Raw genomic sequence first — 14,361 nt, 5'->3', positions numbered from 1 at the left:
TGCAGAAAGGTAATGAAATCTTGGTCTAACTGTAACAAATTTACATTGATACGCTATTTTTCTTTTGATGAATGATCAGTCCCTGTTTGACATACTGTTTTCGTCATCATCGGGCGTAGGTGTGTATATGAACATTAATAAACAAGAGTAAACGTTGGTATGAACGTTGAGATGAACGTTGTGCGGTGGTGTCCCCTGGCGGCGGGCGAGGCAAGCGATCAGAGCAGCGGTCACGTTGGTGTTGTGGCGGCAGTTTGACTCAGGCATGGCTAGTGAGGGCACGCGTGTGTGATTCGCTCCAGTATGGGGCTGGCTTTTCCTAAGTGGAGTGGAAATCAGTGGTAGTGTTGTCGAGATAACAGTGGTTGGCAATAATGCCGGAGTCTGAAAAGCCCCTAGACCTCAAACTTCACAGTCCGGCGGGTGTGGAGGCCATCACTTTTCAGTGGCCGCTGACATCGGGTTCAGGCTCTGTGAGTACCCTCTTACCGGCCGTTTTGTACTCCCTTCTTCCTTCCCAGCTTCCCTTCCCGCTCCACTACCCAGCATCCTTACCCTTCGCCTTATGAACACCCCTTATACATCGATCAGACGACGAAAGTGGAGTGGGAGCGACGTGTGTGTGAGTGATGGTGCGTGGCGGTGTTGTTGGCGTCCATTAATGCAGGCAGGAGGAGCCAGGCCGCCTCACCTCCGCCAACTGGCTGCCCTCCTCCCTCTCTGTGGCTCCTCGCCAACGTCTGTATTTTTGGTGCAACTGTGAACGACAGCTTGGAGAGTGAGAGTGAGACAGCGGTGCACGGGCCAAGACAACACAACGAGCATAGTTGCCATCTTGGTGCATGTCATCCTCTTGGATGTATCGTCCCGTTGTGTGGTCTTCTTGACCATGTCGTTCCACTGACTCGTCCCTCTGGTTTGGTTGGGTCTTGCTATTGGTTGGTTCATTTGCCTCTGTTGTGCTCTTTCCTTACGTGCTTGCGTCGTCCCACAGACCGTCCTCATTGACTGTATTGTTCACTTTTGTTCAGTTGCATGTGTTAAGCTTACACCTGACTGTCGCACACTTGCCAGTGTCAAACATTGGGTTTTTGTTCCGGAGTGTGTTGTGTGTCGTCGTGGCAGTAGGAACGTTCGTCGATTGCCACATGGTTAGATAACTTTGAGAGCGTGCTGACCCCCATTGGCCTCGGCACTGACAATTAATGAACCCTGTAGCGCCTCCAATTCCAGCCAGTGCTGGATGTACTGGGTGATGTGGAAACTTACCATTGCTAGAAATACCTGAAGCAGCCTTGTATGTGACTGTAATGTTACTAATGATATTACCTGGTATGGCACTGTGATGTTATTGAAGCATAACCCAACATAGTAATTGCTTCAGCATATTAGTAATATTATAAGCAGAGTCGTCTGTAGTACGGCTGTGTTGCTACAAGCATAACCTTGTAGGGTGCTCTTAAGGTTTGTGCAAGCAGAGCCATGAGTGGTAATTATATTGCTACAAGCATAGCTTTGTATGGGACAGTAAAGTTGCTACAAGTACAGCTGTATATTTATATGGTAATTTTTATGTTGCAAACCTCGCCATGTATGATACCTAAGTAATGTTACAAGCAGTCTTGTATGGTACTGTAAGCTTGCAACAGATATAGTATCTTACAGTGCATTAGAGTTGACAGAGTACATTCTTGTATGGTAATGTTGTTATAAGCATTCTTGTATGATGCCATAATGTTTCTGCAAACAGTCTTGTATGTTGTTGATATGTTGCTGCAAGCAGTCTTCTGTGCTTCGTCTGATGTTCCTACGAACAGAGCCATGCTTGATACTGTTGATGTTGCCACAAGCGTAGCCTTTTATGGTACTGTAAATGTTTCTACACTCAGAACGATGTATGTACTATCGATGTTGCTACAAGCAAAGCCATGTATTATACGGTACTGTTGATGTTGTTACGAGCATTGCCTTCCATGATACTGTAACGTTACAAGTAGCCTTGTATGGTATTATATATATATTGCTACATGTAGAACCATGAACTTTACTTTTAACGTTGATGTAAGTATAGCCTTCTATGGTACAGTTCATTATTGGTGGGCGGGCAGTTAACTGGCAAGATATAAAGTAAAGACGATACGGAATTCCTCGTGTGGTGGGTACACTTTTTTTTTTTTTCCTGAGACGAGCCATGAGAGCGTGAGGGTCTCAGACGAGCATTGGGGCCTTGAATATACTCGTGCGACTTGAGAGTCTTCTGGGTATGAATTTGAGACTTAAGGCTTGTGTGAAGGCAAGGGCGAGAGAGTGTGTATTATCATCAGGTTAAACCAAAGTTGGCATGTAAATCCGGAGGAGTTCAGACCTTGAGTGTGGCACACCTTTATCGTTATCAGCGGTTTAAGATAAGACATTGCTTTGTACCTGAGTACTCCGTTGTAAAGGTCCCTGTGGCCAGGCTGTGGAACGTTTGTAGGCCTTCCTGCTGCCATTCAAATTGCCTGTGTGATCAGATGAGCAACAACGCCGCTTTACCCCAGACTGAGCTGAAGGGATTCAGAGGAGTCCCCCAAATCAACGTAAATTCTACTGGTCTGAGTTGCTATAAAGTAGTAGTTGATGACCTTGGCAGTACGTCGTGTTGCACCGTCTTTGTCGTTTTGTTTACAAGTTTCCTTCGTCTTAACCTAAAGCTGGGCGACGTGTTGGGGGCCAAGGTGGCCCGCGGGCCCCACCCCTGACCTCGTTTCGGGCGAGGTCAGTCCTGACGACGCGTGATGTTGTGTGCCACTGAAGGTGTAGACTATGGCAGCTGGATCACAGGGTCGTACCGTCGCGCTCAGGGGTCGTACTGTTGTACTGAATGAAGTACCGTTGTTCTTAAAGATCGTACTCAGAGGTTGTACCGTCATGCTTAAGTGGTTACCCCGTCACGTGTCAGTGTCCCAGATGACCTAGTGAACGGTAGTTTTGAGGCTATCCTCTGTTGGTTTATCTGTAGTGTTTGCAGGCGTCTCTGGTGCCTGTAGGATTGTATTTGGGGACCAAAGATTTGTTTATGGTTGTCCCAGGTGCCTGTAGGCTCTTATGTGGGGACCAAAGATTTGTTTATGGATGATGATAACTGTAGGTGGACTTCTAGTTGCTTTTGTTGAATGCTGGTGAGCCTCTGGTGGCTAGTGGTGACTACAGGTGAGCCTCTGGTGGCTAGTGGTTACTACAGGTGAGCCTCTGGTGGCTAGTGGTGACTGCAGGTTAGCCTTTGGTGGCTCATGGTGTCAGCAGATGAACCCATGGTGGCTAGTGGTGACTACAGGTAAGCCCCTGGTGGCTCATGGTGTCAGCAGATGAGCCCACGGTGGCTAGTGGTGACTACTGGTAAGCCTCTGGTGGCTCATGGTGTCAGGAGGTAAACCTCTGATGGCTAATAGTGTCTGTGGTGACCTCAGGCGAGCCTCTGGTAGGTAGCGGTGACCGTAGGTGGGCTTCTGATGGCTAGTTGTGCCTATGGGTGATTCTCTGATGACTAATGGTGACTGTTGGCTAGTGGCAAGTGTAGGTGATTCTCTGGTGGCTATTGGTGACTGTTGGTTATTGGCAAGTGTAGGTGATTCTCTGGTGGCTATTGGTGACCGTAGGTGACTTGGTTAGCGGTAAGTGTAGTTGATTCTCTGGTGACTGTTGGCTAGTGGTGACTGCAGGTGAGCCTCATATAGTTAGTTGTGACTACAGGTGAGCCTCTGTTGTTTAGTTTGACTAGGTGAGCGTTTGGTGGCTAGTGGTAACTTCAGGTGAGTCTCTGGTGGCTAGTGGGGACTGCAGTTGAGTCTCTGGTGGCTAGTGGTGACTGCAGTTGAACCTCTGGTGGTTAGTGGTGACTGCAATTGAGCCTTTAGTGGTTTCTGGTGTCATTGGTGACAGGGTAAGCCTCTGGTGGCTAATTGTGTCTATGGTGACTGCAGGTTGGGCTCTGGAGGCTGTTAGTGTTTGTGATGAGTGCACGTTGAGCCTTTGGTTGACTTTAGGTATGATTGTGGTGATTGGTTGATTTTGGTGTCTGCAGATTTGTATGTGTAGTTTTATTTGTGCTACTTATGGTATCGTCTGCGGTGGGTTAAGATTTCTTTGTAGGTTTGTCTGTGGTTAGTCAGGGGGTATGATACTTTCAGGCTTGCTGATGGATGCATGTGCATGACTGTAGGTGTAGCTCTTGTGGCTATAGGTGTGTCTTGTGACCGCAGGTATACGTCTGGTGCCTGTAGGTGTATCTGTCGTGGCTAGTGGTTTCTGTGGTGCTTGGAGGCTTGTTTGAGGGTATGTCCTTATCTGGAGTTGCGTGTCGTCTGGCTGCTGGTCTGTGGTGATTGTGTGTTTGTGTTGTGTATGGTGTCATATATCTGCAGATTTTTCTGGTAACGTCGGGTCTGTTTATGGTCACTGCAAGTGTGTATGATGACTGCAGGTGTGTTTGGTGACTAGATCTGTTTCTGGTGACTGTATGATTATCTGTAATTATCACAGGTCTGTCTGTGGTGAATGCATGTCTCTATTTGGTGACTGCAGTTCTGTCTTGGTGCCTGGAGGTCGATTTGTTGTGCCTGAACGTCTCTGTGGTGTCTGCAGGTCTGTCTCTGGTGAATGGAAGTTTGTCTATGGTGACTGCTGGTGTGTCTGGTGAATGCCGGTCAGTATAGTGACTGCACGTCTATCTGTGGTGTTCTGAGGATCTCTGTGGTAACTGCAGATCTGCCTGTGTGGTAACTGTGTTTGTTTGTTGCCTGCAGGTCTGTCTATGGTGCCTGAAGGTCTGTCTGTGGTGCCTGCAGGTATGTCTGTGGTGCCTGCATATATGCCTGTGGTGCCTGCATATATGTCTGTGGTGTGTGCATATATGTCTGTGGTGCCTTCAGTTCTGTCTTGGGTGCTGCAGGTATGTCTGGTGACCACAAGTCTATCTGTGCTGACTGCAGGTGTGTGGGTGTGTGATGACTGTAGGTCTCCCTGGTGATTGCTGGTGTCTGGCGACTACATGTGTCTCTTGTGGCTGACGGAGTGTCGAGGGACTGCGGATGTGTGGTGATTTAACTTGCCAATAATACAATTAGATTAATGCATGTTCAGTTTGTACTTGTAGCTGTCCTTCTGTTTTTATGTAATCACTGATTTGCTTCTTTTTTTCTTTGTCAACAGGATAAACATGACGGTGCTTACGAAATCGTGGAGACTATAAGGTGAGTAGTGCCAGATACTTTGTGCTGTAGTGGTCGGTCTTACCGGCGATTCACAAGGGCCCGTGTTCGAGCCCTGATCCCGGCAGCCGTCTCACTGTGCAGACAGCCGTTCTCTTTTCTCTTGGGGATGGTCAGTGTATGGGTACATAGCATAGCCTTTAGGTTTACGATTATGTATATACTATTTGAGCATTAGTGCTGAGTTGTTAGTGAATGTTGTAGGGATGTTAGCGCCCTCTAGCGCCGTTGTTAGTGAAGGTAGCGGTGGTGTTAGTAGAGGTAGCGGGGAAGTTAGCGCCCGTAGCGCCGTTGTTGTTAGTGGAGGTTGCGTGGATATTAGCATCCGGAGCGGCTTTGTTAATGGCAGCATCGTTTATGTTAGCGACGGTAGGTACGTAGCCAGCGGAGTTGTTATCGGAGATGGATAGGTAACAGGGGTGTTAACGGAGGTAGGTAGCTATGTTGTCAGCGTAGGTAGGTAGGTAGTGGCTGTCGGGTGGGTGGGTGGGGTGGGATGGCAACGGTGGTGGTGTTACATAAGGCGCCCGGGGCCGGCGGTCGGCCGGGCCTCCCCTCCTGCCCCTTTAACTTTGGGTCGATCTGGTGCATGGCCGTCCCCCCCAGCCGAACCCTGCTAGCCACACCGGGACAGTGGCCACCAGGGTTGTAGGAGGCTGGCCACGCCAGACTAGTGTCCACTAGGGATGTTGAAGGCTGGCCACGCTAGGGAAGTGGCCACCAGGGTTCTAGGGGGCTGGCCATATCAGGACTGACTATGGGATGGTAGGAAACTAGCCAGGACTGATTTCTGAGTTGTAGGAAGCTGACCACACCAGGACCAATGGCCACCAGGAGTGTAGGAGGCTTTCTACACCAGGAGAGTAGCCACGGGGGACGTAGGAGGCTAGCCACACCAGGACACTGGTCGTCAGGAATGTAGGAAGATGGCCACCACAGTGGTCATCAGGGGTGTAGATGGGCAGCCTCACTACCAGAGTGGCCACCATCAGCATACGTCACCACCTTACTCAGGGTTTGCTGGACTGGAGGGTTTGTCTGCTGGCTATGCCTGGCGTTCCCTGAGGACGGCGGCCGTGCTGGGAGGTTCCCTGGGATGGGGTGGGGTGGGGCGTGCTGGGCGGTCCCTTGGGGTGGGGCCGTGCTAGGCGGTCCCCTATGAGTGGATGGAAGTTCTAAGGGGGTCCTCCGAGAGGCTTGATTGGGGTGGGGTTCTTGGAGGTAGAGGGGTTGCAGACCCAGGAGGTGCTCTCGTGGGTCGTTGTTGTGGTGGGGGGCTCGTGTCACGGGTTTGCACTCGGGGTCGAGTAGCAGGTCGGTACTCTCTTGGTGGGCTTCACACATCCCGGAGTGCGTGGCTTCCTCGTGAGGAGGCACGCCCCAGAGGGTTGGGTTCTTACTGGGGGGAATGTTAGGGGGTGGGGGTTGTTAGTACCCGTAAAAGATAGGGTGGATAAAGGGTGGGGGGGGGGCGGTTTGGGTTGTAAGTAGTTGTTGATGGGAGTGAGGGAGATTGTTGTAGTTGTTATTAAGAGAGGAGAGCCTGACGCTAGCTGGAGGTCAGCACTTGGCGGGGTTATTGGCTAAGGTGTATAAGGGAGGCTGTAATGATTATGGTTGGCATGATGGTGGTGGTTAGAATGGTTGTGATGGTGGTTGTGGTTGTTTTGAGTTAGTGGTCGGAATGGTTAAGGTGTTGTTTGGAGTGGTGGTGGTGGCGGTTGGAATGGTTATGATGATGGTTGGAATGGTTATGGTGGCATTATTAATCGTTAGTGTTGCAGTCTCCACAACCTGGTTTAATAATTATGGCTTGACCTTTTAAGGGACAGGTCATAGACCTGGCCAACGTACCCAAAGGTCGTACTTTCATTCTCAGGATTATACTGTCGTGCTCAAGGGTCACATTATCATGCTGAAGGGTCATATGATCATGCTAAGGGTCACCGTCGTGCTCATGAGTCGTATCATCCTGCTCAAGGGTCACCATCGTGCTCAAGGGGTTAATTTTCGCCGTGCGAGTTGAGCGGCTCCCACAGGTGCGGTACGAGAACTGACAGATATCTGCGTTTTGTGTTGCCAGATGTATAACGTCTGCTGGTGCATTTTGTTTATCATTACGTGCTTCCTCCGTCCTCCTCAGGGTACATGTGTCACCAGCCTGTGTTGTGTCTCCGTGCGTGCAGTCTGTCTGCTTGGTAAAGATTGTAGGACTGAAATGGAATTAGAATGATATCATCGCGTTTGTATGTCTTTGAGTGTTTGTTTGTGTGAATGTAGCCCGAGAAAGGGAGAGTACAAGAGCAGATGTTCCGTGTTGTATTGTGGTTTTTATGTGGTTGAGGGAAGGGTGAGGTAGGCCTACTCAGGCTGTTGGCCTGTAGTGAAAGTGACGGCGTGTTGGCTTGCACCCACAGGTCCCCAAGGTCGGTGATAGCTACACATCTATGCTACACTTAGCGACACTTGGTGTTGGACGTTTAGCTTGTTGTGTGTGTACTTCGAGTGTGTCCTGTTTTTATGAGGTTCTTACAGCAAAAGTTATATATATATATATATATATATATATATATATATATATATATATATATATATATATATATATATATATATATATACTTGAACTTATAAGTGAACTTAGCCTTCAAGTAAACACTGTTCCATTTAGGGTCGTGATACACCAATGGCCATGATTCGCCAATGGCCGTGGTTCGTCCGGGGTCATGGTTCAAGGACCATAATTCACCCAGGTTATGGTTTGTCCAGGACCGTTGTTCGTCCAGGGTCGAGGCTCACCTACGACAGTGATTCGTTCAGGGTCGAGGTTCGTCCAGGGTCGAGTTTACTCCCGGACTACAGTTCGTCCAGCGGAGGCTGCTCGTGCACAGTGTTTGGGTAGCTCATCTTTAAGATATTGACAACTTCTCAGGCGTAGGTGGCCCTCCTCATTCTTCTCCCTCTCCCTCCTTCTCCTCGTCTTTTCGTCTCCCATGTTACTTTTGGCATGAACATCCTGAGTGTGTGACGCACCAGGTGGAAGATGTCACCCTGTCCCTGAGGGGAGAGCTATCTGCACAGAGAAGCATCCAGTGGCATAGGGATTTGCATCCAGACGGACCCGAGTGTTGTGTATGTGTGTGCGTGTGTGTGTGCGCGCGCGCGCATCTGACACCATACTTATGACACTACCACCACCACCCACCGGGCCTGACGTTAGGCGTAGGACACTAGCTATCACCACTACTCAGGTTCGAACATCAGGCTCAAGACATCCACTCTCAGTACAACACTTAAGAAAATGCTACACCCACGACCACCACCGGGTACCAATTACTGGCTCGGGCGATAGGCTTGCGACACACACACACCACTACCACTACTGGCTCAGACACTTAGTTTTGAGTACCAGGAAGTCACCACTGTGGCCCTAACATAAAGGCTCTTTAACTCCATCCACCATCACCACCACTTATCTGTCACACCAGACTTGACACATTCACTAGCGTTGATATCAGGGTTATGACACCCACAGCCATTCTGGCTCTAACCCCAAGCTTATGACACCCACCACCACTCACCAGCTTTGACACGAGGCCTTGACACCCATCGCTTACTTTGACACCTACCACGACTTCCTGGTATGTGACACCCATCACTTCCTGGTATATGACACTAGGCCCTAAAATTCACCACCCCTTCTTGGCATGTGACACCAGCTGACACCCACCGTTAGATATTTGTTCTTGACATCAGCCTCTTAGGTCGTGGCGCTTGTTTTGCGTTAACAAATAAAAATGATAATGAAGTAACATATTCCTGTACGAGATTTTTCCTGACTTTTTTTAGTGGCTAAACTCGTAAAACTTGCAATAATGTTTATTTTTTGCGTCTCAAGGGTGTATTTGGTGACGTACATCAAGAATATGTTTTCCATGTATGGGGAACGCCAGCGTCTTAAATCTATGAGAACACGAACTATGTAAATCGCTCGGTGGCCAGATTGTGTGGGCGCGTCCATATCTTGCGACACATGGCAACAATAAAATCTGGTAAACATGGGAAGTTGTCACTTGGGGATTTTTAAATGGCGTAAATTTTCCTGTGATTTTGGGGGGAAAAAGTTATTACGCAGAAGGATAGACGTTGTATAGGAGGATATATTGTTTTATATAGAGGATAGATTTTATGCTAGAGGTACGTTTGAATGAATCATGAACATTGGTTATGTAGTTGAGGAAGGCGTGAGTGACCTGGTTTGACCTAGCTGGTTCAGAGGTCATCACTTCCTTCTTTCTCCCAACAACACTCCCCTCCCCCCACCTTTTGCCACCGGGTCAGGTTACTGCAGTTGGTGTGGGGTGGGGTTCTGCTGGTATAAACAAGACTGCTTGAGAGATGGAGTCTCACGGAGGCTTAGAACATCGTGTGCCTCTCTCTCTCTCTCTCTCTCTCTCTCTCTCTCTCTCTCTCTCTCTCTCTCTCTCTCTCTCTCTCTCTCTCTCTGCCCTGCTTCCCGCCACCTTAGTCTTGAGGTCATTAGGCCGAGCAACTGTACACTCCCAGCCAGCCGACGGTTTCAGCTCGCTCACTTTTCTCCTCTGTCTCACATCTTCCCATGTTTCATTCTGACTCGGATCTGTCTCATTCGTATCTTGTCGTGAGTCGTCTTGCAGTCTCTCTCTCTCTCTCTCTCTCTCTCTCTCTCTCTCTCTCTCTCTCTCTCTCTCTCTCTCTCTCTCTCTCTCTCCCCATCGTGCCATTGTATTGTACCCACGCTGTACGCTGTGCACTTACCTCCACCTATCCTCTAGCCATGTACCCTTTATTCAAGCTCATTAAAATGCTCTGTTTATATATATATATATATATATATATATATATATATATATATATATATATATATATATATATACATATATTTCATACAAATAGAGAATTTAAGAGCTATCGTCTCTCTCCCTACGCCCTCAACTTTCGTCTTAGCTCTAGGATGGATACACATGAACTAATATTTAATTAACTAACAAAGGTTTGAATTGAGAGGCAGGAATAAACGGTTTAATGGATCGGTTAACGGTAGAGCTTCGAAGTCTCAACCCCTTGAGCACGGCAGTACGACTCTTGGGCACGAATTGCACAACCCTTGATGTGATTGCGTGGCCTTTGACCAGGCTTTTGAGGGTCAGGTCAATGGCAAGCTTTTGAAGGGTGAGATTTGACCAGGAACTCATGGGGTCAGGTCAGAGGTTAGGTTTTTCAAGTGGGAGATTTGATCAGACACTTAAGGGTCAGGTCCAAAGCCAGGTTATCACGCATTGCATTCATTCCACCAAGCTTCCAAGGGGTCAGGTCGAAGGCTAGGTCTTCGCACCAGGGGTCGTCATATCATTGCATCCAAGGGGTTAATTCCGCAGGAAAAAGGTCATTGTTATGTTGAGGAAGCCGTTTGGTGCAGGGGAAATACTTCCACCTCCGTGCTTTAAAGTCAGGTCTTCAGTTGTAAGTATTTGAAGTCATGATCTGCCTTGAGTTCTGGATGTTTAACGTGTGTTCTAGAGTTTTGTATGTTGGCCCGGCAAGTTGCTTCCCGTAGATCCATCTCGTAGATATTGAATTGAGGTTGACTTGGGTTAGTATATCTTGTCTTCCTGATGACCTCCCATCTTCCTGTCGATCCTACATGTGAGTGAATGATTCTGGTGATTGGGGAACCGATTTAAGTCTTCTAAGGTATCTTGGAGGAATTCGATACAACCCGGGTGGGGGACATGGGTGTCTGACAGGATGCAAATTCATTTGTTGTAACTAAATCAACATCTTCAAGTTGCGACGGTACGACCTTTGTATATGAGGGGCCAGGCCTTTGACATGAATTTTTAAAATCAGGTCAGAGGCCAGGTCACCGAACCAAGGGATATCTTATCGTCGTGCTCGAGGCTCGTGCTCAGAGTTCGTGCTGTCGTGCTCAAGGGTCGTGGTGTCGTGCTCAAGGGTCGTGCTGTCGTGCCCAAGGGTCGTATCGTTGTAGCCATGGGTTGATAGTCATTTGAGATGCACAAACACGTCGGGACTTCGGTAAGTCTTGGGGGGGAGGAGTCAGTCCCGACTTGTGGAGGTCAGGTATTTTTTTTTTTTATAAATAAAACTTGATTTAAATTGTTAGGAATTTGTTTTTGTACATGTAGTGGGTGTATGACAGGTTTTGTCGTATATGATGGTGAATTTAGTGTTCATTAATAATAGAGATGAAAAAAAAAATAATTGGAATTGTTTGATGTATTCAGATTTGATGTTGGAAGAGGTTACAGGGTTGATTGATAAGAAAGTAGGTTATAAACATGTACGCACAGATACTCGACCACCATCACATACACGAACGAACACCAATAACGTCATCTTCCCGTCGTGTGGATGTGGGCAGAAGTGGCGCGCGATGGATGGAGTACGTGACACGTGGGGTAGAGGACGATGGCGGCCCCCGAGGGAGGGGGATGGAGTGGGTTAGGGGGGAATGCACGGCTTGAGGGACGGGAGGTGGTGGAAGTTGGGGGGGGTTGGGGAACGGCTAGACCGTTATGGCGGGGCGGGTCGTGGTGAGGGTGTAGGGGCGACTTGCTGCCTTCGTATGGTGAATGTCTCTCTCTCTCTCTCTCTCTCTCTCTCTCTCTCTCTCTCTCTCTCTCTCTCTCTCTCTCTCTCTCTCTCTCTCTCTAATGTGCTCTTACTAACGTGAACATCATGAATAACAAAGTTATTACGTATTGTACGGTTGTTCCGTTGTAAGGTTCACACCACCGTCTTGTGTCGTGTAAACTGCACCTCAGGCTCAGGCTGCCCGCACGAAAAGACGAGGTGCTTTTGAACTGCCGACGGAGAGAATTCCTCGTTGTGGGGCGACAAGTGACTTCATTCCCCCTAACGGGGTCACTAGCTACTTCAGTCTTGTTGTTTGGGAAAGAAGCTTATGGGGGGGACACTCATCTTCCGTGTTTCATATGGGGGAAAGTGGCTACTTTGGCCCCATTATAATGCGGAAATAAGCTTCTTTAAGCTTGTGTCGGGGGAAACTAGCTACTTTGCTTGTTAGTGGTGAAACAAATTGTTCAGTCGTGTTAAATGGGACACTGACTGCTTCAGTCTTGTCTATGGGGAAATTAGCTATTTTGTTCCTATTTGATAAACTAGCTATTTCAGACCTGTTAGTAGGAAAATTAGCAAGTTGGTTCAGGCCTGTGAATTGGAAAACTAGCTACCTGCTTCAGGCCTGTTAACAGGAAAACCAGTGAGCTGCCTCATGCCTGTTACTAAGAAAACTAGCAAGCTACTTCAGTCCTGTTAATAGGAAAACTATCAAGCTACTTCAGTCCTGTTAATAGGAAAACTAGCAAGCTACTTCAGTCCTGTTAATAGGAAAACTATCAAGCTACTTCAGTCCTGTTAATAGGAAAACTAGCAAGCTACTTCAGTCCTGTTAATAGGAAAACTATCAAGCTACTTCAGTCCTGTTAATAGGAAAACTATCAAGCTACTTCAGTCCTGTTAATAGGAAAACTAGCAAGCTACTTCAGTCCTGTTAATAGGAAAACTAGTAAGCTACTTCAGTTATGTTAGTAGGAAAACTAGCAAGCTACTTCAGTCCTGTTAATAGGAAAACTAGCTAGCGAATTCAGTCATGTTAATAGGAAAACTTGCAAGCTACTACAGTCCTATAAATAGGAAAACAAGCAAGGTACCTCAGTCCTGTTGATAGGAAAACTAGCAAGCTACTAATCATATTAAAGAGAAAAACTAGCTGGCAGTGTACTCTTAATAAGGAGACTAGCTACATCGGTCGTGTTGGTGGATGGGTACACCAGGCTTGAGACTTGAGACTGCAAGCATTGTTCACCTCCCTCCATCCCATTACATGAGCTGGGGGTATTTGGCTCGCGTCCCGTGTCTTTATTACTGGATAAGTAAGTACTCTCACCACCCCCACCACAACCTCCCCTTATTACTGGGTAAGTAAGTACTCTCACCATCCCCCACCCCAACCTCCCATGCGGCCAACCTACCCGTGGAATGTTATGGTGGATTGGTGGAGGCATTGTGTTGGTGATGGTGGTATAACCGAGCGTTTTTCTGGGTGGTGGTGGTGGTAGTGATGGTGTATTCTCGAAGCGTGTTACGGGTGGTTATAGACTGTGTAAACGTTTTGGTTATGATACTGGTGGAATGTTGTTGAGACGTTTTAGTTGTGAAAATGGTGGAGATTTTGAAACTTCTTTGGTGATAATGGTGGCATGTGTAAGTCTTTTAGTGCTAATGGTGAAACTTTAAAAAATTTTGGATGGTGATAATGGCAGATGTGGTGGAGTGTTTTAAAAAAATGAATTAAAAGTACGGGTAATGTTCAAAATTGGTTGTTTTGGAGTTCATGGTAAATGGATTAGCACTTTGATACTGGTACTCATTGATTGCTGAAGCGTTCAAGTTACTAATTGCTTGAGTTAAAAGTAATTTGATGTAGTTTTAAATGTTTTACCCCGTAATTGATATAGTTGTCAAAGTATTGATATATCTGAGTAAGTTCATGTTTTTCAAAGAAATTTAAACCCGTTGTAAATCATTGGTGATCTTCAGTGTAGTCAGGTAAACTGTAAGTTAAAGGGAAGGCGAACAGGGTAATGTGTAATGTACTCTCTTGTAAACTTTGAGGGATACTAAGGGTAAACTTGTAATCTCCAGTTTACTGCTAAGAAAACTCAGGGAGCATTGGGTTATCTGTGTAGTGCCAGTTGAGCTAAGGTAAACCCGGGGTAAACTGGATTATTTCTTTATTGCCAGGTAATCATGTGGTAAACTAGTAAAGTAAGCCAACTGCTTGGTAAACTGGTTGCACCCCTGTGACAGTAGGTTAATAGGTAAACAACCGTAAGCCCACGATAGGCAGGTAAACTCCTACGTGAACCCAGGATAAAGTGGAAGTGTGAGGCTGCAGGCTTGCTTGAAGTGGCAGGATAGCCGGTGTCCAGCCTCAGTCCCGCTCTCTCCCGGAAAACTGGATTCCAGCCAGAGTTGGGTGGGGGTAGGGGACTGGATGGGAGGGGAAGGTAGCAGGGGTCTGGAGCCA

The 14,361-nt window shown here is 47.4% G+C and overlaps 1 protein-coding gene across 4 annotated transcripts in view; it reads left to right on the top strand.

Moving 5' to 3' along the window:
- The first annotated feature begins 239 nt into the window (after positions 1–239).
- Positions 240–14,361, top strand: part of gpp (DOT1 like histone lysine methyltransferase grappa) — a 277,074-nt gene continuing 262,952 nt past the window's right edge. For 3 of the 4 annotated variants that reach the window (XM_071666497.1, XM_071666499.1, XM_071666495.1), the window contains exons 1-2: positions 241–473; positions 5,191–5,231. In XM_071666497.1, the coding sequence (XP_071522598.1) occupies positions 375–473; positions 5,191–5,231 (140 nt within the window). In that variant the 5' untranslated portion in view covers positions 241–374. Of the gene's footprint in view, positions 474–5,190; positions 5,232–14,361 lie in introns of all 4 variants that reach the window. The other variant, XM_071666500.1, reaches the window with a different exon arrangement.

Source organism: Panulirus ornatus, chromosome 11, assembly GCF_036320965.1.
Source record: "Panulirus ornatus isolate Po-2019 chromosome 11, ASM3632096v1, whole genome shotgun sequence".
Classification (NCBI taxonomy): domain Eukaryota; kingdom Metazoa; phylum Arthropoda; class Malacostraca; order Decapoda; family Palinuridae; genus Panulirus; species Panulirus ornatus.
The sequence above is the reverse complement of the archived record's forward strand: the minus strand, read 5'-3'. Positions and strand labels throughout refer to the sequence as shown.